Genomic DNA, 25,969 nt, shown 5'->3' with positions numbered 1-25,969 from the left:
TTATGTTTGTGTGCTGTAGTGGAAAAATGTAATACATTTCCAAAAGCATAGGAGAAAAAAAAATCTAGTTTTTTAGTTACTCAAGGGACTTGAAAGTGAAAATACAAGAAAAGGAAGAAAAGAATTACACACACAAAATAATCAAAAGAAAAAACTGTTCCTACCTTAAGTACAAAAGCAAAGGACTACAGGGAATGTTTCCACCAAATTATTTTAAAATAGCTTTCCTGGCAACAGCCACAGAAAACCTCAACGTGTTATGTACAAAGACTTCCTTAAGGCACAGTGCTCATCATTAAATCAATCTCTGTGCTCCTTCTTCACATGCAAGCTTTTTTAATTTAGTGAAATCCAGTTCTATGAAGTGAAATCAAAGTCCCAGAAGCGCTTCACTGCATTTCCACTCAGTGTGATTCTTCACCATAAGCAATCGGGTTATGCTATGTATTTATCACTTTGAATTGCAGCAATTAACACCTACCAGATACATGTTAAATGTTGTACTCCAAGGTCTTACCTTCACTAAAGGGAAAAAAAGATGGATTTTTAACATGTTACAATCCTAGACAAAGCACGCTGTACTTTAAAATATGTTGGCTGGCCAAGATAAACCCTAAACTTTCCCCTAAGATTTATTTTATCATCTAAGACCTTATACATACACACAAGTCATGCAAGTATAAAGCTAAGGTGTGAATTTAAATTGATGCCATTATCTATATAATCAGATTGCAGGAATGTCACTCTTTGCATAACTCAGAAGTCTAAAATGTCAGTAAAGTCCATGTGAAGCAATGGAAGCAACTACAAGCGTGCCTGAGAGCTTGTTTTGTTTAAGTATCACCAGGTTGAGTCATCACTGGGTTTCACAGTCTGTTACTATCCAATTTTTAAGTTCTCAGCCAGTTTTGACTTTATTAATTGTGGTGTTCAGCTACAGTAAGGCATCTATCTATGCCAGGCCCAGAGTCCTAGACCAGTGTGATATCAGCGGTCACTCAATCAATCACATTCACAACCCTTACTCTTCAGCTAATTTACATGCAACAATTTCACTGGTGACATGAGGGAGGCTGCATGGATGGAGGATTACTTGGCCCAACTTCCACAGACATGCACTCAACTGCCATCCACAAAATAACACAACCAGCATACACAATGACCCCAAACATACAGAGCTCCTCATAGCAGTACACACCCCTTATTCACCATAAGCACAAATGAACACAACCCCCCTAGACACAAATCATCACAACCACCCACATACCACCACCAGCAGCACACACATTATCCCCAAACATCACCTGGAAGCCTAGACCGGCTGTTGAGTCACCGTGAAGGGATGGAAACAGCTACAAACAGTTGAGATATATTTTTGTTGCAAATATCACCAGGATTGGACTTCACTGAGATACATGGTCTGTTACAATCCCATTTTTAAATTCTTAGTCATTTTTGGCTTTTTTTACATACAACTTTATGAATTACAGCCATCCAACAGCACAGGCTTTCAGTTACTAGTACAGGAAAAACTGCCCATATGAACACTCATTTCTGGTAGAAGAGTGCCTTTCTGGTTTAGTTTATGGCACTTCAGAAGGGGTTTAATTTATCTAGGTGTTTATACCAGAATAAGAGGGCATATCTACGCGGGGACACTCATAAAACTTAAACAGGATTAAACCCGTGTGAGTGCTCTCAACCACAAATAACATGGTTTAATGTGCTTCAGCTAGTGCACTTTAAATTCACTCCTTTAGTTAATCTGGTTTAACTTTCCTGATTTTCCCCATGTAGACATTCCCAGTGTCTACATGGGAGTCACACCTCTATGAATGGACCAGTGTAACTGGTAAAAGCATTCACATGTAGACAAGCCCAAGATGTGTTAGCTGACAACTTTCTTTTCCACACTAGGATTTAAACATGTGTTAAAAAGACACCTTTTTTTCCTTATGAAGACATGGCCCAAGTGGATTATCATTTCCCCACCACCTGTTTAGCAGATGCAAAAAAGGAAGGAGGAGGGAGGTTGCCTCTGGCATGGTCTACATTTAAAGCTTTTATAGGCATAGCTATGTCAGGAATCTGAAAAAAACCACACCCCCAGGCAACACAGCTCTGCTGACAAAACCCCCAGTGTAGATACAGCTATGCTGATAGAAAAGTGCTTTTGCTGACATAACTAATGTCATATGGGGAGGTGGTCCTTCTACACCAACAGAAAAACCATGTCTGTTGGCACACACTAAGGGGCTATGCTGGTTTAGGCCCCATAGTATAGACATAGCCTTTGTTCCATTGGCCTTGTTTACATTGGCCTCCATCTCTGCCATCAGTGAGCAACCAGTGATGTAGCTGCAGTGGTGCAAAACCTAATGTGGGCAAGGAGAGCCACAGTTTGCACTGAAGGAGCCTGGCCTAGTTTCAAACAGGAGTAAGCTCTACCTCACAAATAGTGGTTGTGGCTGTCTGTGCTAAGGGTTGCAGAGAGGCATTACACCATTGCCTGGCCACCCACAGATGAAACCAGGTCATATCCCCAGTGTAGACAAGGTTCAAGGAGGAATTTTTCAAACTCATTGCAGCTCTTCTCAGGTGGGAATGAATGAAAATATGGAAGCTTCTGGAAGACTAATAGTTGCCAGTGCTCCCTGCAACTGTAGGAGATGAAAGAAGTCCCTCCTTCCTTTCCTGAGAAAAGAGGAAGGGGGTTATTTTGTCACGTATTCCCTTTTCCTACTAAAAGATTTTTTCCTGAAATAGAGCAACTTTGTTATTAAGGGGTTCCAGTGTGATTGCAAAGCCGTAAGTTTAAGATAACTAATTTCCTTTTCCTTAGCAGCATGACATACATAATATGCTGCTCTTTCACAAAAGGAGGAGTCTCAAAAAAAACACAGAAGATCAGAAATAGATAGGCAAAATCACTAAAGTCATAGCTTCACTCTGTGCTTTGCAGGCACATTCTTTCAATGGAATGATAAGTTCCAAGGGACGAAACAACCCTAGCCCCAGTCGATGCAGTTGAGGAACCCATCAGCTCCTGCTTTGCTTCTGGACATTCACTGTTAGAGATTGAAAACTCTGGGTCCCTTCTGCTTTCACTTATACTGTGTAATTTCATTGATCTCAATGGAGGTATTCCTGATTTGTTCCAGTATGAGTGGCCCAACTCCTCAGCTACAACTCAGGGACACACAGTGAAGCTGGTGTACGTGCACAAAGGAGGCTTTTGTGATCCCCATAATCTTGGCCTGACTGTATGCCAGGCTAGTCCCCTAACATAATTTAGAGCAGCATTAAGGCTACTCTAAATTGCATTGGCTGCCAGTGGCCCCAAACGTCCCGTGTGGAAACCAGGAACAGAAGGGAATTACCCTTTTCTTCTACCCATTATTGCCGCAGTGGCAAAGGAGTTGCTGCATCAGCTCTGTGCAATCAGTGGATCTCCCTGCTACGGTAGGCCAATCCTTTTATGGCCAGCAACCAGGTTTTGAAATGCTTTGCTTTGCAGTGTAGGACCTGGGTCCCTGAGTAAAGACTCAGGTCCTATGACTCAAGCAATATGCATTTGTATTTACAGGTTACGTTTAGGTCAAGTGCCACAGATCTGTGTGGTGGATCTAAAGTCTCAACACTGCTGATGACCCATGTGTGTTGATACAATGCCACATGATGGAATTTCTGTTTATGTAGCTGATGTTCCAGCTCCCTGGCTTGTATCATCTAAAGGCTTGTCTATATGTAGCAGTAATGCAGACTATAGGGGTGTTATTTCCAAAGCACACTAATGTGTTTCACATTAATTGGCTCAATTCCCCATTGATTCTGTCTGTACTGGGCATGCTCTCGGGGACCTGCAACTGCAGGTCTGGGCTGCACCTGAACTGAGAGCAGGGATTCTGTGACTCTTGTGCTCTCAGTGAGCCCCCTACTGGCTCCTAGGCATCTTGGATGAGGCAGACGCCTGTGGAACAAGGAGTCTGGGAGGGGAGACTGAGACTAGACATTGGTGGGTGGGGAGGACTCTGGGTCTGGCTGGGTCAGGAGACTGAGAGCCAGTAAGTAGGGAGGAATTAGTTTGATTGAGGAGCCAGGTGGGGAAGACTGGGACTGAGAACCACAGAGGCAGGGAGACGGAGGTGATGGGAAGAAGATCAATTTGATGAGGATCTGGGTTGCAGGGCGAGAACAGGGACTGGCGAGGCAAAGAGATTGGGATGAGACGCCTAAGGAGTGGAGACTAGCGAAGTGAGAAGAATGGAACTGGAGTGAGGAACCAGAGTGGGGAAGAGATGTGAATGGGCAAAAGGGGTCCCACTTCAGGGGAATGGGCAGAAGAATCTATGCCCACTAAAGCATACTCATTTTTAGATCCTGGAACAGAACATAATATGCCTGAGTCTCACCATTCCTCTGCTGTCAGCAAATACCTTGAAACCCATTGGCAGTGCCCCATCCTCCTCTAGTGCTAGTCCACATAGCAGTAGTAGGTTGTCATCCTCTATCAGTTACTGTTAGGTCAAGTGCCACAGATCTGTGTGGTAGATCTAAAGTCTCAACCCTGCTGATGACCCATCTGTGTCGATACTAGATCTACGATCTAATGCCACATGATGGAATTTCTGTTTTTTCACTTTGCTTTTTCAAAACAAAAACAAAAAACAACCTAGATTGTGCGCATGCACACACACCACACAAAACTACCCCACCACAGAATCAATCATAGGACTGGAAGGGACCTCGAGAGGTCATCTAGTCCAGGCCCCTGCACTCATGGAAGGACAATATTATCTAGACCATTTCTTACAGGTGTTTGTCTAACCTGCTCTTAAAAATCTCCAATGATGGAGATTCCACAACCTCCCTAGGCAATTTATTCCAGTGCTTAACCAGCCTGACAGTTAAGAATTTTTTCCTAATGTCCAACCTAAACCTCCCTTGCTGCAATTTAAGCCCATTGCTTGTTGTCCTATCCTCAGAGATTAAGAACAATTTTTCTCCCTCCTTCTTGTAACAACGTTTTATGTACATCCTTTCTCTTCCTGCAGTGTCCTGCCTCATTCACTACACACCTTCCAACTTCTGCAACAAATAAAGCAAAAGTCCTACAGACAACAATCTCCTTTACTAGACAGCCCTGATTCATCTCCAGTGCAGGCCCACCTTGTGCCTGAATGAGGTAGGGGTCCTGTGGGAAAATAGTATGTGATCATGTAATTAAAGACTGAATTATAACACATACATGCCCAGGGGATGAATTAAGGTTGCACCAGCAAACTTTTGAGGGCTTGATTTTGGAACCTTCTAATGTAGTGTTTGTGTGTAATAGAGTATACACTTGATATTATCTGATTGTGTGGCAGTGAACACTCCTACACCCCTCATACTATTACTTATTACTTAGCCCTAGATCCATTTTGAATTTTAAAAGTGGACATATTCATGATTAATACTTTATCCTTTTTCAAATTTATGTTTGGTATAAGGTATAAGGCCTCATCTACATGAGAAAGTTGCATCAGTTTAACTAAAGGGGTTATTTCATAAAGTGTAGTCACACAGCCTTTTGCACCAATTTAAATCGTTTTAAAGAACAGAGTTACCTGAAACTAGTGCAACTTCTGTTTATGAACTAAACCTTAATCTCACAGATTTAATAAAATGACCCACCCACAACATCTTCTCTCCTGTCTGCAGCTTGATCTGTTTCCTCATTATGAAAGAGGTCACTTGCTTTTAAACTCAGTGATAATAATACATAGCTTTAATATAACCTTTTATCCATACATCTTAACTTACAAAAAGTAGGTAAGTATCACTGGATAACATTTACAAGAATACTTATGTCTCAGGGGAAGTCAGTGGGGCGTAGGCACTTGTAAAATGGAGATAGCAGGTAGAATTTTCAAATGGGGAAACTGAGGCACAGGGCAGTGACGTATAGTTGCCCACGGTCCCATAGCAGGTTAGTAACAGAGCAAGGAACATGACTCAGGTCTCCCAATTTCCAATCCACCAGTGCCCATTCCATTAGATAATGCGGCTACCCAATAATGATCAGCTGGAAGCATAGACTGAAGAACTGTAGTTAGTGGGCAAAGAAAATAAATCTAGTTCAAGAACACAAAACAAGGAAGTTTCCTATTACATTCCAGTTTAAGGAACTCCTCCACCCCGAGAAACTATAGATGCCAGATTTGATCTCATTTTCACCTATATAAATCCCAAGCAGCTCCACAGAAGGCAGTGGTGTTAATCCACGTTTATACAGAAGTGAGATCAGTATCCAGCTCTGTAGCTTTCACTTGGGTATTAATTATATCTGCAGCATGAGCACACAAGCAGCACGGGAAAAGCAGCAATGACTCAACCTGTTTCCAAAATTACTGGAGGAAAAAGCAGAGAGCTCAGGTCTCAGAGACTTACTCTCCATGAAAAATAAATGGAAGTCAACACTTTAAATGGAAGCTATCATACTTAAGGCGAGTAATTTTATTTCATTAAATATATATTTTAAAAACATACTGTGTAAAGGAATTAGGATTCTCAATAATTTATTATGTACATTAGCAAATTCTGTTTACTGTTATTATACACAGAGCACTGAAGAGTATACAGGGGAGGAGCTGTGCCAAGTTCTTCAGGACCAAGGCAAAGCCATTGTGCAGATAACCAGCTCAAAATGCACTCTTCTCAGTTCATATTGCTTTAAATTAATTCTGGCCATTACTACACTAAATGCTTGATGAAAGGTCAGGGCCTGATCATGCAGGGTGTTGAGCTCATATTGGGGAGCTCAGGGTGCTCAGCAATTTACAAGATTGAGGTCTAAGAGAGGTTAATGTTGCACTACTCAGTAGTAAAGAGCCTTTGGGGTCTGATTCTGCTCTCTCTTACACTGGAGTAACTCCACTGAGGTGAATAGAATTTTATTGATATGAAACCAGTGTAGGCAAGATCATAATCAGGCCCATTAGGTCTAGGGGAGTGGGTTAAGCTGACTATCTGAGCTGCGGTGGTTTCTTTTTTCTTGTCCTTGTAAGATATGCTGTAGTTTATCTTTAATTCTCAGTCCCAACAGGGCTTAAATCTCCCCACTCTCTGAAAAGTAATACGCAAAGGTAATTATCCATCTTGTGTAAACAACTGCAAGGACTGCTCAGATTTCCTGGTCCAAGAGAAAAACCAGATCCAGGTACCTGGCATACATTGACCATTCTTAGCAAGGCAGTTCAGCCTTCCTATCAGCTTTCCAGAAATCTGATGTAATTCAAGGTACCTCAGCATTATAAGCTTTCCATTGCCATGCCAGTTTGCTCTCCTATTTCAGGAAAGGAAAGGAAATAAGTCAGCTCTCGGATGATTAAACAACACCCAAGGATTAACAGAGGTAAAGTAATCAGATTGGTTTCCTGTAGGCACTCTATGATATTTGTAACATTATACGTAAGGCACCTGTCATCTCACAGCTGAACAGACAGCAAACTATGGGGCCTGTCTTAAGTGACCACATAAAGGGACTGACAAATGTTGATTGCTTAACAGAGGTGGTCTTCTTATAAAGGTGGAGTGGAAGTGTACTCGGTACATCTGGGGATATTTTGTGGTGACGTTTTAAGACAGGAAGCTGCTAATATGGGTAGTCTTTTGTACAAGTTGCATTGTATACCAGTGACCACTGGTGCCAAACGACCGCACGATCGCTTATGGTTTTGTCAGTGTAGTGGTTGCCATGGCCTTTGCCAAAATGATTTCCTTGGATCCAAGAAGCCCAAAGATCTTGCTACATTCCTTTCAGGGAAAAAGGAGTTTGTTGAAGCAGTTACTTCCTTTCAAGGTACCTCCTTGAGTTACAATGAAGGGCTAAGCTGCAAAATCAGTTTCATGGCATATCTGCAGCAACTTCTCTGCTGTTTTTAATCACACAGCTTTATTCATAATAGAGCAAGGGGATAGCAGAGTCTATGAGCAAAGAAATCAGTTGGATGCTAGCTGACTGGGTCCCTGGAAAGCCTCAGTCCAAAATATCCGTCTCAAATGGGACCAGGTGGTAATATGTCAAGTTGGTGACATAGGCTGCTGGATCATCAGTGTCTTCTAGCTCTGAAGTAAACTCACTAACGGTTTCAAACCTAAAATTAAAAAAAAAATGTCAAATCATTTACACAACATGGGACAAAGGAGTGGAGGACAAAGGAAAGAATGAACATAGATTGTGGAAAGAGAGGTAAAACAACTGAAGACTGAATCCAGGAAACAATGAGGAAAGATACTTGCTAGCGAACCATATGGAAACAAGACCGCAAACAAGAATGCTTTCTTGAGCTGTATCTCCAGCTAATGTTGCTTGCCCACCTTTCAGGGCAATGTTTTGAGTAAGTATTAGCAACTAGCCTTAGTTCACATCAGACCTGAGTAACAGTAGAAGTATTTCTAATGCTTTATTGCAGCTTTATCTTTGTGCAGACTACTTCGTAAGAGAATGATCCTCCCAGTACCTTCTTCCACCCCTTCTTCCAGTACCTCAGTGCTTCACCCTAATGAAGCAGTGTTTTGTTTTTCAGAATGCTCAACCAAGGAAGGCCCATACGGACTACTGGTGGCTCACAGATCACAGTCTGAGAACCACTGACAGATTGTAATTATGCTTCTTTGATACATTGGCCAAAGTAGTACAGCATCTACTGCCAGTTTCAGAATCACTGAGTGTTACACGACTAGAGAGATTCCCTCCAACCTCCCTCCCCTCCGCCAGTTAACAGTAAGCCTGTGTCTTTCTAAACCATGGAAATGAATGGAGGGAGGATCAGTTGTTTTCTGTAAAATAAGATGGCTATCTTCTTAAAAACATGCCCTGACTGAAAAACCAGACCAAACCTCATAATATAGTATAGTACCCATATGGAGGCAGTAAGTTATCCATCTCATTAGCTAACAGTGTTTATTAAAAATTATTACTACAAGGATGAGCACCCTAGCATGATAGTTGCCACCTATGGCACTTGTCATCATAGTACTTGATGACACTGTGTATTTGTGATACATTGTTAGTGTGGCATATGAAAGTTGGCCTAGGTCAAAAACAGTAGTCAAGTCATTCTCAAGCATTCTTTTCTCCACGCCTCCCCTACTGCCAACCAACCATAGGAAGGCTCTGTTCCCAGGAAGTCAATGTTCTATCAGGCAATGTCAGAGATCTAGGAGAGGAGTTGATTAAATTTTACTAGCCAAGAGAAGTTCAAACTATGGTATGTGAATGACTGCATGTGAAGCACTTAAGAAGAACTTCTAGGGTTAATCCCACTCAACCACACTCTCATATGTGAGTGAACCATCTCATTCTCTTCTAGGTTAAAACATGCTGGTGATGAAGGAAGGAAGGAAGCTAGCAAGCAAGCACTGGAAAAATGAGTCATGTAATTGAGGCCCAAATCCTCTCCTTTCATTCTCACAGCCTTTGGCAGCTATTTCAAATGCTTCTGTTCTGAGAACACAGAGGACAGAGTCTGAATGGAATCTGCTTTTGTTTTGGTCTGAAAATGGAGATATAATCCTTTCCTTTTATATACGATGCTTTGCATTTGGCTTTTGCAACAAGCCAGAATAAGAAACTAAACTATGACAGAATGACTGCAATTTCTTGAAGAGTCTGTGTACCCCTCTCTAATGCCTACAGCCTGACTGCCATCCCCTACTCACACAAGGTTTTAGTAAACCTAGTTTAGCTGGACCAGAATAAAAGATGATCCTATTCTCAGTTTCTCTTCCTTTGACATGTTCTGCACCACCTTCATGCTGCTGCATTGTGGGACCTGCCGCTTGGGATGGAGCCAATATTCATATTTTCCGACATCTTGTTAGACATCATCGGATTCTCTGAAGAGAGACCAAACAGATGGAGCCTTAAATAGTTCAGTGTAAAGCTGGGTCATCACATTCATCTGAACTGATTAGATTGCAGCCGCTGAGTAACGTAACTACAGTCATCCCAGCAACTCTACGACAGATTGCCATTAGGACACGCTATTCCAGAGATGAACCAAAAAGAGCTGGGGCAAAGTAATGGCAGTCAAAAGCTTCCAACCCCACATGCAATTTCTCCATTAAACTCTTTCTTTTGGTTTCAGAAGCCTCACAAGTCATTGGCAGGAATATTTTAAACACTCCAGAGCATTCTGATACCAGGCTTCTATCTACTTTCCATGGTCTTACGTTCAGGGTGAAAAAACTAGAAAAGCAGGAGACAGGTCTGTTAAGATTCTATCTTTCCCCCATCAGTATCTTTACTGAAGAACAGGTGACACTTCTGTTTAAAGTGGAACATATACCCTAGACTCTGCAATATTTTAAAATCTTCATGTGAAGCTGAACTCAGTTCATCAGACAGCCCTGCAGTATGATATTTAACATGCTTCTGAGACATTACAAACAAGTCATTTTCCCAAATGAGAGTTTCTGAAACAATAATTCTTCAGACTGTTAATTACATAGCTTCCTCTGTCCTCACTAATTATTCCCTAGTTCCTCAAAAGATACATCCTCACAAAGGGCCTAATTCTCCTCTCATTGTACACACTGATGCAAAACGAGTAATTTCTCTCCTTATAATACGATTGCACCAGTGTAAATCATGGGTAAGTGAGAGGAGAATCAGGGACAATGTGCTGCTGATGAAGAAAGTATTAGCTGATTCTCCTCTCATAATCTACATGATTGTGAACCAAGAATAACTCCTCAGAAATCAATGAAGTAACACTAGTGTAAAATTGGTGGGAGAAGAGAGCCTGGTCCCATGCATCAGCCCGCATAAGATCAGTGTCTATATAGTGCCTCTGCTCTCTCTGGGTAGATCTTAAAGGTCAGTAGTAGCATTTTCCTTTCCTGATAGTAAATGGTAGGATTTTACATTTCTGGCAATGTTCTATTCCCAACATTAGTATTTCAGCATAGCTCTCTATTTAACTTATTTGCATTCAGTTACATAAAAATCTCCTATCCAGAGGTCTACATGCTTATAACTCTACAGTAGGGTTGTCCTTAAAAATGCACATCTTCTATTACAGTGGATTTTTACTAGAAAGCAGCATGGCCAACTCCACAGTTTTCACCACCTGCTGCTGGCCCAAATAACCCTTGTAAGATAAGGCTCATGTACAGCAAACCAGTGACTAAAGCAAAACCAGCGACTAAATTATAATGAGTAGAAGATGTCTATTTAGCACTTTTTCTCTCAAAAGATTACAAACTATACACAAGGGGATCATTTCTGCCACCTCTGGGATGGAACACAATTATTTCACAGTTCACTGTTCATACTGCAACAGTACAACACATTTCAGGACAGGATGTGAAGAATACAGCCAAGTGAAATTCTAAATCTGAATCCTTCCCAGGCCATCCAATGTCACATAGGGCATAAAACAGGCTCTAAAATTACAGGGGAAATTAAAGGGGCAGAATATAGTTACTCAAACTGGCATTTGGCCAGAACACCAGCACTAACTCTCCTGCTTACAAAAGTGCTACAACATCTTTAATGAAGCATGATCAGGATTTCCATTTTATGGATCTTGCAAAACACAACACCACTCACAATCTAATGCCTCTGAATGTTGGACACTGGTTCAGTAAAGACTTATAGGAAAGAGTGCCATCTATTGAATCTCCAGTACCACTTTCTGAAGCATGTAGGTAATTGTAGTTCAAAGCTAGCCAAGCCCTATTTAGCTTACAATATCTTAGAGTTGCTGAAGAAAAATGTGGATCTACAAGTTTTCATTTCAGGTGAGACTAGTCAGCCAAACAGGAATTAGCTCTTATTTCAGACAGAAAGCACCAATCCAGTCAATTCAATTGTACACAGACTGCAAATGGATTCCATAACACTCCAAAAAAATGTATACTTTCACTCAAGATTATCAACCTACATTTACAGCTACAATATAAGAAATCTTCATTAACTCTGCCTTTGATAAAACCACATCTTACACAAGTGATTTCAGTCCTATCCCTGCTATAAAATACAACTGCAGGAAGGACCTCACTTCAGCCTAAGAACAGCACACGTATAGATTTTCAGTTATTAACTTCTGAACCGTTCCCTGCAAGAGAAAACAAGCTACCTCTGAATTTAGAATATGAATGGGTAAAGACATCCTGTTTCATTGGCTTATTTCTTTCACCACAGTTCATCTGAAAACCCTGCATCTGTTATTTATTTCACAGATTTTAAGGCCAGAAGGGCCTGTTATGATCATCCAGTCATACCTCGGCATAGCACAGGCCATGGCATTACACCATCTGATCCCCTAATGCAGCCTAACAATTTTTGGCTGGGCTAGGGCATATTTTTAAATCAAGACTGGATGTTTTTCTAAAAGAATCTAAGTGATGGAAAAAATCTACCACGTCCCTTGGTAACCTGTTCCAATGGTTAATTACCCTCACTATTAAAAATGTATGTCTGCTTTCCAGTTTCAGCTTTGATGACTTCAGCTTCCAAACATTGGATCTTTTACACCTACTTCCAGCCATTGGATTATGGCCCTATATGTGCTACAGTTCAAACTACGTTATCAAGGATCAAAGTTTGAAACAAGGAACAAGATCCTGGCCACATTAAAGTCAATGGCAAAATTCCCATTGATTACAACAGGGGCCCTCAACATCCTTTAAACCCTTTAGCAAACTGATACAGATCATATTCTAAATGAAGTTTAGAAAAGACATTAAGTTTGGAAACCAAGCTTCTGTCCATTTTATCCATGACGTTTTTCCTCCCCTGCTTTCCTTGGTTTTTACTGGCTTGACTAATGGGTAGCTCAATGTTTTTCATTGCAAATATTTAAAATTCTTGAATACCCTGTTACCTCCATCTAGTTGAAACTATTAAACTGAAACATCAATCAGTTGGCATGACAGAACTTTACAGGAGTGCATTTCCATAAAAATTAATCTGTCAATATACTCATCGACTCAAACTCTATTTGAAAGCTTTATCCCCAAAGTGCCTACAATGCAGACCCAAGGGGGGAGCAGTAACAAATAAGAAGGTATATTTTAGTCACCGAGTAATAAATTGCTTGCCTCCTAGGAGGATTTCACCTCTCTACGGATCCTTCATTTTTCCCACACACTGGGTTCAATCCAGCCCTCACCAAAGACAAAGTGTAACAGGCCAGTGTCCGCTCTTGTTCTGTGATCCCACACAAACAGCTTGGGATGCTTTCTGTTTGCTAGCACCTCCACGAGTTTTATTGATATTACCTCTACCAAATCACCATCACAATCCTGTGCAGCAACTCTCTCTGCAGTTTCCTATAGTCCTCAGCCCTTTCTCTAGGGAGCGCTCTCACCACCCCGACCTCTTGCTTCCTCTGAACTCTGCTAGCGTCTCCCCTTGCACTTCCTTTCCATGCTTTTTAACTACCCTCTCAGGTAATAGGATAATTAGCCCCTTAGCTCATCAGTCCTCCCACCCCCCAGTTTGATTAGATAATTAAATACTCCACTCCTCCAGCAGGCCTTTTCTAGGGGAACTAATTAAACTCAGTGATCAGAATGCTGGGTCAGTTACTGATTCTCAGCACTCTGTCGCACATATCAGACCCTTGGTACCTATCACCCTTGAGGCCCCATGTTGCATCCACAGTTTTTCCATCAGAAGAGGGCCAGTCTCCTTTGGGTCACAAAACTGGGTGACTGGGCAACAAAATGGCAGATGAAATTGAATGTTGATAAATGCAAAGTAATGAACATTGGAAAACATAATCCTAACTATACATATACAATGGTAGGGTCTAAATTAGCTGTTACCACTCAAGAAAGAGTTCTTGGAGTCATTGTGGATAGTTCTCTGAAATCATCCACTCAATGTGCAGCGGCAGTCAAAAAAGTGAACAGAACGTTGGGAATCATCAAGAAACGGATAGATAATAAGACAGAAAATATCAGATTGCCTCTATATAAATCCATGGTACGCCCACACCTTGAATACTGCATGCAGATATGGTCACCCCATCTCAAAAAAGATATACTGGAATTGGAAAAGGTTCAGAAAAGAGCAACAAAAATGATTAGGGGTATAGAACGGCTTCCGTATGAGGAGAGATTAAGACGACTCGGACTTTTCAGCTTGGAAAAGAGGCAACTAAGGGGGGATATAATAGAGGTCTATAAAATCATGAGTGGTGTGGAGAACGTAAATAAGGAAGTGTTATTTACTCCTTCTCATAATACAAGAACAAGGGATCACCAAATGAAATTAAATAGGTAGCAGGTTTAAAACAAACACAAGAAAGTATTTTTTCACATAAGGCACTGTCAACCTCTGGAACTCCTTGCCAAAGAGTGTTATGAAGGCAAATACTATAACGGGATTCAAAAGGGAGCTAGATAGATTCATGGAAGATAGGTCCATCAATGGCTATTAGCCAGGATGGGCAGAAATGGTGTCCCTAGTCTCTGTTTGCCGGAAGCTGGGATTGGGTGACAGGGCATGGATCACTTGATGAAAACCTGTCTATTCATTCCCTTTGGGCACCTGCCATTGGCCACTGTCAGAGGACAGGATACTGGGCTTCATGGACCTTTGATCTGACCCAGTATGGCCGTTCTTATGTTCTTATGACACTCCATTGGAAGTCTATTGATTTTTATGACTGCTGCAATGGACACTTAGGGTACGTCTGCACTGCAGCTATGAGCGAGCCTCCCAGCCCAGGTAGACAGACTTGTGCCAGTGAAGCTCATGCAAGCATGCCAAATATAGTTGTGTAGATGTTGCAGCACGGTGTAGGCTCAAGCTTGCCACCCAAGCTCAGGCCTACCTTGCTCCTTGAGTCTGAGCTCAAGTGGGAAGCCCAAGCCTCTGCTGGCACTGCAACGTCCACACAGCTATTTTTAGCATAGTAGGTTAAGCCCTGCTAGCACAAGTCTGTCTACCCAGGCTGGGAGGCTCACTCCCAGCTGCAGCATAGACAGACCCTTGCAGCCCAGCCAAATTAACCAACCTTTAATCAGCTAGACGGACAATTTTACCAACACAGATCTTGGCACAGCACTGGGTTTGTCTGGGGCACTAAAATGTTGTTAGGAGAAGGTTACAATTAATTTAAAGACCCCAATACTCAGGAACAATGTGTACTTACAAGTGCTCTGCTGAATCTACATCCAGGTGCTTGTCTTTTCCATTTGTTATACTGTGGTCAATAACTATTGTTTCAGTGTTTGCTAAACAAAATCCATTAGATCGCATGATTTCTGTGGGGAGAAGGGAAGAAAGAGGTAAAATGCTGAAAGTCTGAGATGGTTCCAGAAAAGGGGGGGAGGGCGACAAGGCAGGGATAGGGTGGATGTGCATCGCACAAAGCTGACATTACTGCAAACAGGACATACTGAAGTGTCAGTGAATATCTGTGCAAGCTAATTTAAAAGAAAAAGTCTTTTTATTATTTTGTAGCTTAATGATGAGCTGGGCTCATTTGCTGACTTCATAGCCACTTGAGCAACATCTGAGCAATTTTATTTGTAATCAGTCCTACTGAACTCATGTGCTTGAATATTTGCAGTTTAGAACCCTAATGTGAGAATATTTAGCAAACCTTCCCATCTGGGAGAAGGCCAAATTCTGCTCCCATTAAAGTCTGTGGCAAAATTCCCACTGCCTTCAATGGAGTGGCATCTGCTCCATAAGGTTATAGTCTAACAGTACTCTTGATTGGTTTCAGAGTAGCAGCCGTGTTTGTCTGTATTCGCAAAAAGAAAAGGAGTACTTGTGGCACCTTAGAGACTAACAAATTTGTTAGTCTCTAAGGTGCCACAAGTACTCCTTTTCTTACTGTAAGGAGAGTGATCACTTAAGATAAGCCATCACCAGCAGCAGGGGGGGAAAAGGAGGAAAACCTTTCATGGTGACAAGCAAGGTAGGCTATTTCCAGCAGTTAACAAGAATATCTGAGGAACAGTGGGGGGTGCAGTGGGGGGGGGGGGAAGAAATACCATGGGGTAATAGTTTTACTTTGTGTAATGACTCATCCATTCCCAGTCTCTATTCAAGCCTAAGTTAATTGTATCCAGTTTGCAAATTAATTCCAATTCAGCAGTCTCTCGTTGGAGTCTGTTTTTGAAGCTTTTTTGTTGAAGGATAGCCACTTTTAGGTCTGTAAATCGAGTGACCAGAGAGATTGAAGTGTTCTCCAACTGGTTTTTGAATGTTATAATTCTTGACGTCTGATTTGTGTCCATTCATTCTTTTACGTAGAGACTGTCCAGTTTGACCAATGTACATGGCAGAGGGGCATTGCTGGCACATGATGGCATATATCACATTGGTAGATGCGCAGGTGAACAAGCCTCTGATAGTGTGGCTGATGTGATTAGGCCCTATGATAGTTTACCCTGAATAGATATGTGGACAGAGTTGGCAACGGGCTTTGTTGCAAGGATAGGTTCCTGGGTTAGTGGTTCTGTTGTGTGGTGTGTGGTTGCTGGTGAGTATTTGCTTCAGGTTGGAGGGCTGTCTATAAGTAAGGACTGGCCTGTCTTCCAAGATCTGTGAGAGTGATGGGTCGTCCTTCAGGATAGGTTGTAGATCCTTGATGATGCGTTGGAGAGGTTTCAGTTGGGGGTTGAAGGTGATGGCTAGTGGCGTTCTGTTATTTTCTTTGTTGGGCCTGTCCTGTAGTAGGTGCCTTCTGGGTACTCTTCTGGCTCTGTCAATCTGTTTCTTCACTTCAGCAGGTGGGTATTGTAGTTGTAGGAATGCATGATAGAGATCTTGTAGGTGTTTGTCTCTGTCTGAGGGGTTGGAGCAAATGCGGTTATATCGTAGCGCTTGGCTGTAGACAATGGATCGTGTGGTATGATCTGGATGAAAGCTAGAGGCATGTAGGTAGGAATAGCGGTCAGTAGGTTTCCGATACAGGGTGGTGTTTATGTGACCATCGCTTATGAGCACCGTAGTGTCCAGGAAGTGGATCTCCTGTGTGGACTGGTCTAGGCTGAGGTTGATGGTGGGATGGAAATTGTTGAAATCATGGTGGAATTCCTCAAGGGCTTCTTTTCCATGGGTCCAGATGATGAAGATGTCATCAATGTAGCACAAGTGGAGTAGGGGCATTAGGGGACGAGAGCTGAGGAAGCGTTGTTCTAAGTCAGCCATAAAAATGTTGGCATACTGTGGGGCCATGCGGGTACACATCGCAGTGCCGCTGATTTGAAGGTATACATTGTCCCAAAATGTGAAATATAGTTATGGGTGAGGACAAAGTCACAAAGTTCAGCCACCAGGTTAGCCATGACATTATCGGGGATACTGTTCCTGACGGCTTGTAGTCCATCTTTGTGTGGAATGTTGGTGTAGAGGGCTTCTACATCCATAGTGGCTAGGATGGTGTTTTTAGGAAGATCACCAATGGACTGTAGTTTCCTCAGGAAGTCAGTGGTGTCTCGAAGATAGCTGGGAGTGCTGGTAACGTAGGGCCTGAGGAGGGAGTCTACATAGCCAGACAATCCTGCTGTCAGGGTGCCAATGCCTGAGATGACGGGACGTCCAGGATTTCCAGGTTTATGGATCTTGGGTAGCAGATAGAATACCCCAGGTCGGGGTTCCAGGGGTGTGTCTGTGCGGATTTGTTCTTGTGCTTTTTCAGGGAGTTTCTTGAGCAAATGCTGTAGTTTCTTTTGGTAACTCTCAGTGGGATCAGAGGGTAATGGCTTATAGAAAGTGGTGTTGGAGAGCTGCCTAGTAGCCTCTTGTTCATACTCCGACCTATTCATGATGACGACAGCACCTCCTTTGTCAGCCTTTTTGATTATGATGTCAGATTTGTTTCTGAGGCTGTGGATGGCATTGTGTTCTGCATGGCTGAGGTTATGGGGCAAGCGATGCTGCTTTTCCACAATTTCAGCTCGTGCACGTCGGCGGAAGCACTCTATGTAGAAGTCCAGGCTGCTGTTTCGACCTTCAGGAGGAGTCCACCCAGAATCCTTCTTGTTGTAGTGTTGGTAGGAAGGTCTCTGTGGGTTAATATGTTGGTCAGAGGTGTGTTGGAAATATTCCTTGAGTCGGAGACATCGAAAATAGGATTCTAGGTCACCACAGAACTGTATCATGTTCGTGGGGGTGGAGGGGCAAAAGGAGAGGCCCCGAGATAGGACAGATTCTTCTGCTGGGCTAAGAGTATAGTTGGATAGATTAACAATATTGCTGGGTGGATTATGGGAACCACTGTTGTGGCCCCTTGTGGCATGTAGTAGTTTAGATAGCTTAGTGTCCTTTTTCTTTCGTAGAGAAGCAAAGTGTGTGTTGTAAATGGCTTGTCTATTACAATTAACTTAGGCTTGAATCGAGACTGGGAATGGATGAGTCATTACACAAAGTAAAACTATTTCCCCATGTTATTTCTCCCCCCCACCCCACCCCGCACTGTTCCTCAGATATTCTTGTTAACTGCTGGAAATAGCCTACCTTGCTTGTCACCATGAAAGGTTTTCCTCCTTTCCCCCCCCCTGCTGCTGGTGATAGCTCATCTTAAGTGATCAGTCTCCTTACAGTGTGTATGATAAACCCATTGTTTCATGTTCTCTGTGTGTCTGTATATCAATCTCCCCTCTGTTTTTTCCACCAAATGCATCCGATGAAGTGAGCTATAGCTCACGAAAGCTTATGCTCTAATAAATTTGTTAGTTTCTAAGGTGCCACAAGTACTCCTTTTCTTTTTGCGAGTACTCTTGATTGTATTCTTCCCAGACAGCAAGTTATCATAATTAAACAAAAAGATGAAAAAAAGAAATAATTACAACTCTAGATCAACAGCAACCTTGAAAGTAAGTTAGACAATATGTTTTCCAACAGCAATTTTCCTTGGGCCCAATTCTCTATTGCCTTAAGCCTCGTGTAATCATTATGTCTCTGCAAATGCTACCAGCTCAGAATAGCTGAATTCTACAGTCGTTCTTTAAAGGTAGGAGGATCTGACACAATCCCCATTGAAGTCAGTGGACAGACATCTATTGACTTTATGGGGCATTAGATTCGGCTCTCAGTGAATACACAAATCAAATACTTAGCAAGCTTACACTTTTTGGGCCTGAATGCCATTGACTTCAATTAAGATTAGGCCCAACACTTGCAACTCAAATGAGTGATCATTAATTAACACTCCTACAATTAACAATAAGTTAACTAAACTTCAAAGTTAAAGCTCTCAGGCAGGGAGGGAAGAAACATACCTGCATTTACTTTATAAATTCTGCATGAAACCAAGTTACAATTCAGTGGGAAAATTTGCAACTGGTATACATGGATACAGCAGCATTGCCTTTAATGGTTTCTTACCCATTTCCATCAGCGATTTTAGCCCCATGTTCATTAGAACACCCTTCATTCACTGGGAGTAGCAAAAGTATACTGGGGCTGGCACATCCTTGAGATTCTCCTCTCACTTGCACTCATTTCAAACTGCCACTGACCTTAATAGATTTTTTTCCTGATATACACCAAATTAAGAGGAGAACCAGACCCTGTTTGTTAGTTTTGAGCATTATCTGCAGGAACAACAGAGAACTATCCCACTGTTGAAAGGTAGGTGGAGTGGGTATGGACACAAAAGGTTTGCATCTTGAACCCAAAGTGTTTGCTACTCTGTGATACCTACCAACCTTAGATGTGAAAAGACCTGAGGTTTAATTTTTTTTACAATAAAGGTACATTTTTGCATTCATACTAACACTCATGTGCCTCTATGTTTGTATGTGGAAAAATTATTGTCTGACTTCTAGTCTATTTTGTATTGCACCCAAGTTGAATAGAATGCATCTGTGAGTGGTTTTACATTGAATCCCTCCAGAATCCCACTTCAGCTGTGACTCACTGTCAAACAGTGTTCAGTAGATTGAGATGCAAACTCAAGGATCAGATTCTGCTTTCATCTGGTGAGTTTTGTTTGTTTCAAATATTTTAATCTGGAGTGGACTGTGCTGGACACAGTTTGTTTTCTTTTAGTGAATACAAAATATTTTTGCAGCGTAATTCAGAGGTTACAAGTCACCTAGAGAGTTGTATTATATCCATTGTAAAGCAAACCAAGCATGTCACAGTTTTTTCCGAGTGTCCTTGACATGACCTAAGAATATTACAGCATTACTCCTGCAGTATGAAGCATTTTAGAAGTTAACCTTTAGTGCCATCTGCTGGAACCATCAACTAAACAATGCAGTCATTTCACTGTGGAAAATTCAGACTAGGGTTGTATCAACTAAACATCAGATTCTGGGCTTTGTTTTGAAATTCTTTATAACAGCCAGTCAGTACATAAGACTGACTACCACAGAGTGCTTTTGGATACCCAGACAGACAGGAAAAAAGAAATCAAGTCAGGTGTGACTATAAACTGTAGGAGTTAATTTGGGATTTAAAAACGTAGTTTCTTGTTCAGGTCCCATTGTTTCCATAGCTCCTCTATGCAAAATCTACTCACTGCTAGTCCTGGTTTCACTCTTTGTATTTGAGCATTCAGACATGAGAATTAAGATAGTAGTCTCCACACAATTGTTTACCTACTATTAAAAATATCAGTGACCCTCATTTTCTTATCAAACCAGTTTGGTGTAACTTCAGTGACTTCCACAAAGTTATGCTTGATTTACACCAGTGTAAGAAGAAGCAACAGCAGAACTAGTAGCTGTCATCTTATTGCACTCTTAGAGCTGCAACAGAATGGTGCCCAGACTAATGTTTAATGACCACATTTCATCTGCTTTTGGACCCATCATGTCACGTGTGCAGAGATGCACACAGACTAAGTTGTTAAGTAGTTGCCTTTCACTACATTTTTCTTCAGAGAACAAAACAAGCCTTAAACTCTACAAAAACAAAAAAGTTGATTCTCCAGTGTTTAACCAGTTCAGCTCCAATGGAGTTATACTTGATTATACCCGTATAAGTGTCAAGGGAATCAGACCCAGTATGTCAAATTCCAGTATTTTAAACTGCAATTTTTCCTAGACTTTCTTTTAAAGTATATTGTTTAAGAGCACTTTGTTTCACATTATGTATTCTTAAAGCTAGATTCTGCCACCTTTACTGGCACCGAGTACCAACTTACTCTACAAGTAATCTCATTGAATATGCTCTTTAGTGTATTTTCAGAGAACATTTTCAGGTATATAGAAGCAAATTAAATTGCATATAGTCAACACATCATGCATTTAAGTGGGTGACCGATGCAAGATCTGTGCACAGAAATGGTATATGTAATTTCTAATTAACTTATACATAACCTGTCTATAAATTCATATCTTTGCCATTAGAACTGGCCTAGAGGTCTTTATCACAGTTTATTCTGTACATCAGTAAAATGACTAAAAAAAGATCCTGAACGCGCTAAATTTTGCAAGATTATATAAAGAATAAATGACTGATTTTCTGTGTTTGCATTTACTCCCTCTTGGGATACATTTGCACATGTCACGTATTAATAAGTAAAACCTACTTTTTTTTGTTTAGATTAATGAAGATACCCACCTCTACTTGACTCACATTCTGGTCAAGGAGGATTATGTACAGTAAATGTATTCACGCCCTTCCCCTCTCCCCAAGCATACAATTAGATACCCGAAGAGACAGACACACAAATCCTCCACTGAGAAGGAGACTGAATTTGTACATGGAAGCCAAAGAGGGCATGGAATCACTGTTCCCCACTTACGTCTGCTCTTGTGTTTCATTTAATTTCTTTGATGCTCTTCACCATCGTTTATACAGATGGGTTTGTTGTTAAATTTCTCAGGCATGCTTTATATTAAGGGTACATTTATAAATCATTTATAAAGGGTTAATAAACTCTAACAAATGATTACTCCTAACCATGGCATATAATCATCTACAAAATCTTCTACTATATGGATGTAGTTACAACTATCTGTAAGATATATTACTTCTGTCTTTCACATCTATTCATCGTGTATTAATCCTTCTTAAAATATTTATAAATACACCCTTAGTACAAAATGTGACCATTTTGCATGTTATAAAAATATACTTTATTTAGTTCATGTCCTTTCAATTCTTCCATTGCAATGCAACAGTATGGACAGCACAAGGACATGGCCTTCTCAAGGAATCACTAATGGATTCCAAGCAGCACAAAGAAGAATCTGAAGATTGTATAATGCCCATAGTGTGTTTGCCCTTCTGATATTCTATACATTGGAAGGCAAGAGCATGGGGAAAGTGAGGGATGAAGGGTTTCTTTTGAAATGTTGAGGAGGGAGGGGAGTGAAAGAACAGACAAATATTTTCATTTAATAATTCTTGTATGCATTCTAGCGAGCTAATAATTCTTACCTGATATTTTAACCGGACTCTGAAAGCTTGGTTGAATTTTATGGACATTGTCATTTTTTAACACTTGATCTAACGGAGATCTTTCAAAGAAGGTAAGGACAACTTCAGATCTAGAATACTGAAAAAGAACCAAAGAAATATATATTTTCAAAGTTTAATTCCCAGACTCACGGCTTGGTTTGTTTATCCTGTTATCCCCTACCTCTCACCTGTTACTGGGCCAAATCTTGAGAAATGCTGAATACATGCAATTCCTGTTGACAACATGCAACTCCCACTGACTACATTAGGCATTCCAGATGCCCAGTGCTCTCAGGGTTTGTCTAATAAATTATGACTACTTCAGGGATGGGTTTTTTTTGATTTTTTGTTACTTGTCCATCAGTGATTTTCTAGGCACTTTGCATAAAAAAGTCAATATTTCTTATAAAAAACTTATTTGTCTAGTGGGGGAGGGTGGGGGGGAACCCTCTTACACTGAACTCATCTGGACATGCCAAAAAACTCATGAAGTCTGAAACGCCTCTCGCTTACATTCCTTTTCACTAGTGTAAATCCACTGACTTCTGTGGTGTACATCTTGCTCTACACAAGAACAAGTAGCCAACCAGGTCCATGATCTGCAGATTTCAAAATGACCACCCATTCACATTGGTTATCAGTCACCATGGTCGCTAATTACACAAGTAGTTTTCTTCCCCAGTGAGTGCTTTGTTTGCTCATGAGTTAGTTTCCTTGGTAAAGGACACTGACACAGCAGACATGACTACACACTTTGTAAATATCTGAGACACTGAAATACAGCAATATGACTGTCAGGAAGAATGATCACGCCTGGCACATGGTCTATTGCAGGGGTTCTCAAACTGGGGGTTGGGAGGTTATTACCTGGGGGGTTGCGAGTTGTCAACCTCCACTCCAAACCCCGCTTGCCTCCAGCATTTATAATGGTGTTAAATATATTTAAAAGTGTGTTTAATTTATTAGAGGGGTCGCACTCAGAGGCTTGCTGTGTGAAAGGGCTCGCCAGTAAAAAAGTTTGAGACCCACTGGTCTATTGGCTACACCGTCATATCATAGGACCTTGGCTGAAAATATAAAATAAAAATATGTTGTATTTCCATGCTGCATTCCATTTGAAGAACTCAAAGCACTTAAAATGAATAAAATCGCTCGGTACACCAGCAAAGTATCATTATCCCCATTTTATTGATGGGGAAACTGAGGCACACATGTTCAATAACTTCCCCATTTATACAACAACGCCCGTGCCATGACCAAGAACGCAACTCATATCTCCCAACTCCTGCATGTGTGGTTGAACTTCAAGAGCAATTGCTCTTTTACAAGATCGTCCCAAGGATCTTTAAGTGTTTTGCATACATTAATCAAGCCTCAACATAGCCTCGTCATGGAGATAAATGTTATAATACCTTTTGTACAGATGGGCAACCCAAGGGCCAGAGAGGTTAAGTGACTTGTCCAATTTAAAAAGGGGACTGAATCTAGGGTCCAGATAACATTAAAAGGAAGGCATTCAGAAGCCTTGGGGTAGCAGTGGCAAGACTACAAATAATACCCATTATTACTATTATTCATTGAACACCTTCAGTGTGCCTCGTGCAATAAAAACAGGGAAATACACAGTCCCTGCTTGACTGAGCTTACAATCTACAGCCCCAATCCTGCAATCAGAAAACACAGAGGTAGACCCTTGTGCTATACAGAGCCCCACTGAAATCAGTGGGGGTCTACTCTTGTGGATCTAATTACAAGATTGGGCCCTCAATTCAACACACAATGCAGGTCAGATATATTACTCTGAAAGACAAGGAGATGAAAGTCATGGCAATGCACAAGTCACTTTGGAATAAATGTTATGTAACAGAACATTACTTAGATCACTGGTTCTCAACCTGCCGGCCGCTTGTGGTCCAATCAGCACACAGCTGCGGCCCATGTGACAGCCTTAGGACCATACAGGTAGTGTGTATATATATATTGTTATGCCCTCATAACACATAGAGAGCTGCATATGTGGCCAACAATGGTAAATAGGTTCAGAACCATTGACTTAGATGGATTAACTCTGACAGGCTCCAGAGAAGAACTTGTGTTGAAATGAGGGATGTACCTGACTGGAGAGAGGGTGACAGTTTGGTGCACTAGGAAAAGCAGGGTCTTCTGGGGAAAAGAAGGATACCAAAGGGCTGCTTAGGAGCAAAGGCAGCAAGGGTAGAAACAAGGGGTAGGAGACTATGAGGGTTGAGATACAGGGAGGGAGGGATGATATGCAGGATCTTGAACAGCCCCCTCTGCCTCTGCAAAAGCTCAAACAGCCCCATGCCTTTCCATCTAAATGAAGAGGGCAAGTTACTATCCACCAGGTCTGAAGTTCAGTAAGGTGGTACTTAGCATACTTACTTTCCAAGGCATATTTATAATAATCTTCAGAAGCTTCTCCACTTCATTAAGCCTGGCTTCTATATCACGGGCCTCTTTTATTGTGATTAGTCCTAGAAACAAGATAAACACATTTTAAGCGAGAATGAAAATACAATACATGCATGTGGATGTCTATATGTGGCAGACAGATCTAGGTTACTCAAGAATATGTGGTTTCAGAGTAGCAGCTGTGTTAGTCTGTATTCGCAAAAAGAAAAGGAGTACTTGTGGCACCTTAGAGACTAACAAATTTATTAGAGCATAAGCTTTCCTGAGCTACAGCTCAATGCATCCGATGAAGTGAGCTGTAGCTCACGAAAGCTTATGCTCTAATAAATTTGTTAGTCTCTAAGGTGCCACAAGTACTCCTTTTCTTTTTTCAAGAATATGTGGAAAGACATCAAACAGCACGCCTAATTGATACACATCTTTTACCTCAGGAGATGATGACCCATTGTCCAGAAGTAGCTCCCTTAACTTCATGTCAAAGTGTTGCTGTGTTGGAACACAGAGAGGGATATTAAATCAAAAAACTCAAAATCCTCTTTCTGAAGCCATGATCCATCCTTATTTGTCAAAGAAGAGTGGAAAAGAAAATACTCACACAGGAGAAGAGGAAAGAATCAAACACAAGCTAAATAAAGCTCTTTGAGAGCAGTCTCATATTTCTTGTGCATAATATGGTACAGGAGCAATAGTCAAAGGAAGATTTTTTCAAAACCCTATTCGTAAACAGCTAGACTACAGGACAAGGGGATTTTGCTACAACTGTCATGATAATCATCCACCATGAATGTTATCACACAGCCATAGAAACGATCAAGATGGAAAAAGACATGTTAGGTCCTCTACATCATCTTAATATCCAGTCAGTGCAATACATTTAGAGTGCTTTGTCTCTAGTTTTAAATGTCTCAGAATAAGAGGCTTCCATCATAATACTTGAGAGATTTTTTTCACAACTTAGAGTAGAGAACCCTGCCCTTGATCACTCTGACAATTTTTGTGGTTTTACACTCATATTTTCAAGTTAAAAAAAAAAGTTTTAATCTCCAGAAAGACCCATATAAGACTGTCAAACATACAAAACTAACAAACTGGAGACAAAAATATAGCAAAATTTCCCCTCCATTTTCCTTCCAATCTCTGTCTGGCATTGTTATCTTAGGC

General features: G+C 41.2%; 1 protein-coding gene across 1 annotated transcript in view; it reads right to left on the bottom strand.

The window, feature by feature from the left end:
- Positions 1 to 6,468: 6,468 nt before the first annotated feature.
- The window catches only part of PXDC1 (PX domain containing 1), a 35,606-nt gene continuing 16,105 nt past the window's right edge, over positions 6,469 to 25,969 (bottom strand). The window contains exons 2-5 of the mRNA XM_038388181.2: positions 24,779 to 24,870; positions 22,355 to 22,472; positions 15,156 to 15,267; positions 6,469 to 8,138 (exon numbers count right to left, since the gene is read on the bottom strand). Of these exons, the coding sequence (XP_038244109.1) occupies positions 8,021 to 8,138; positions 15,156 to 15,267; positions 22,355 to 22,472; positions 24,779 to 24,870 (440 nt within the window). The 3' untranslated portion in view covers positions 6,469 to 8,020. The remainder of the gene's footprint in view (positions 8,139 to 15,155; positions 15,268 to 22,354; positions 22,473 to 24,778; positions 24,871 to 25,969) is intronic.

This window comes from Dermochelys coriacea, chromosome 2 (genome assembly GCF_009764565.3).
Source record: "Dermochelys coriacea isolate rDerCor1 chromosome 2, rDerCor1.pri.v4, whole genome shotgun sequence".
Taxonomy (NCBI): Eukaryota; Metazoa; Chordata; order Testudines; family Dermochelyidae; genus Dermochelys; species Dermochelys coriacea.
The sequence above is the reverse complement of the archived record's forward strand: the minus strand, read 5'-3'. Positions and strand labels throughout refer to the sequence as shown.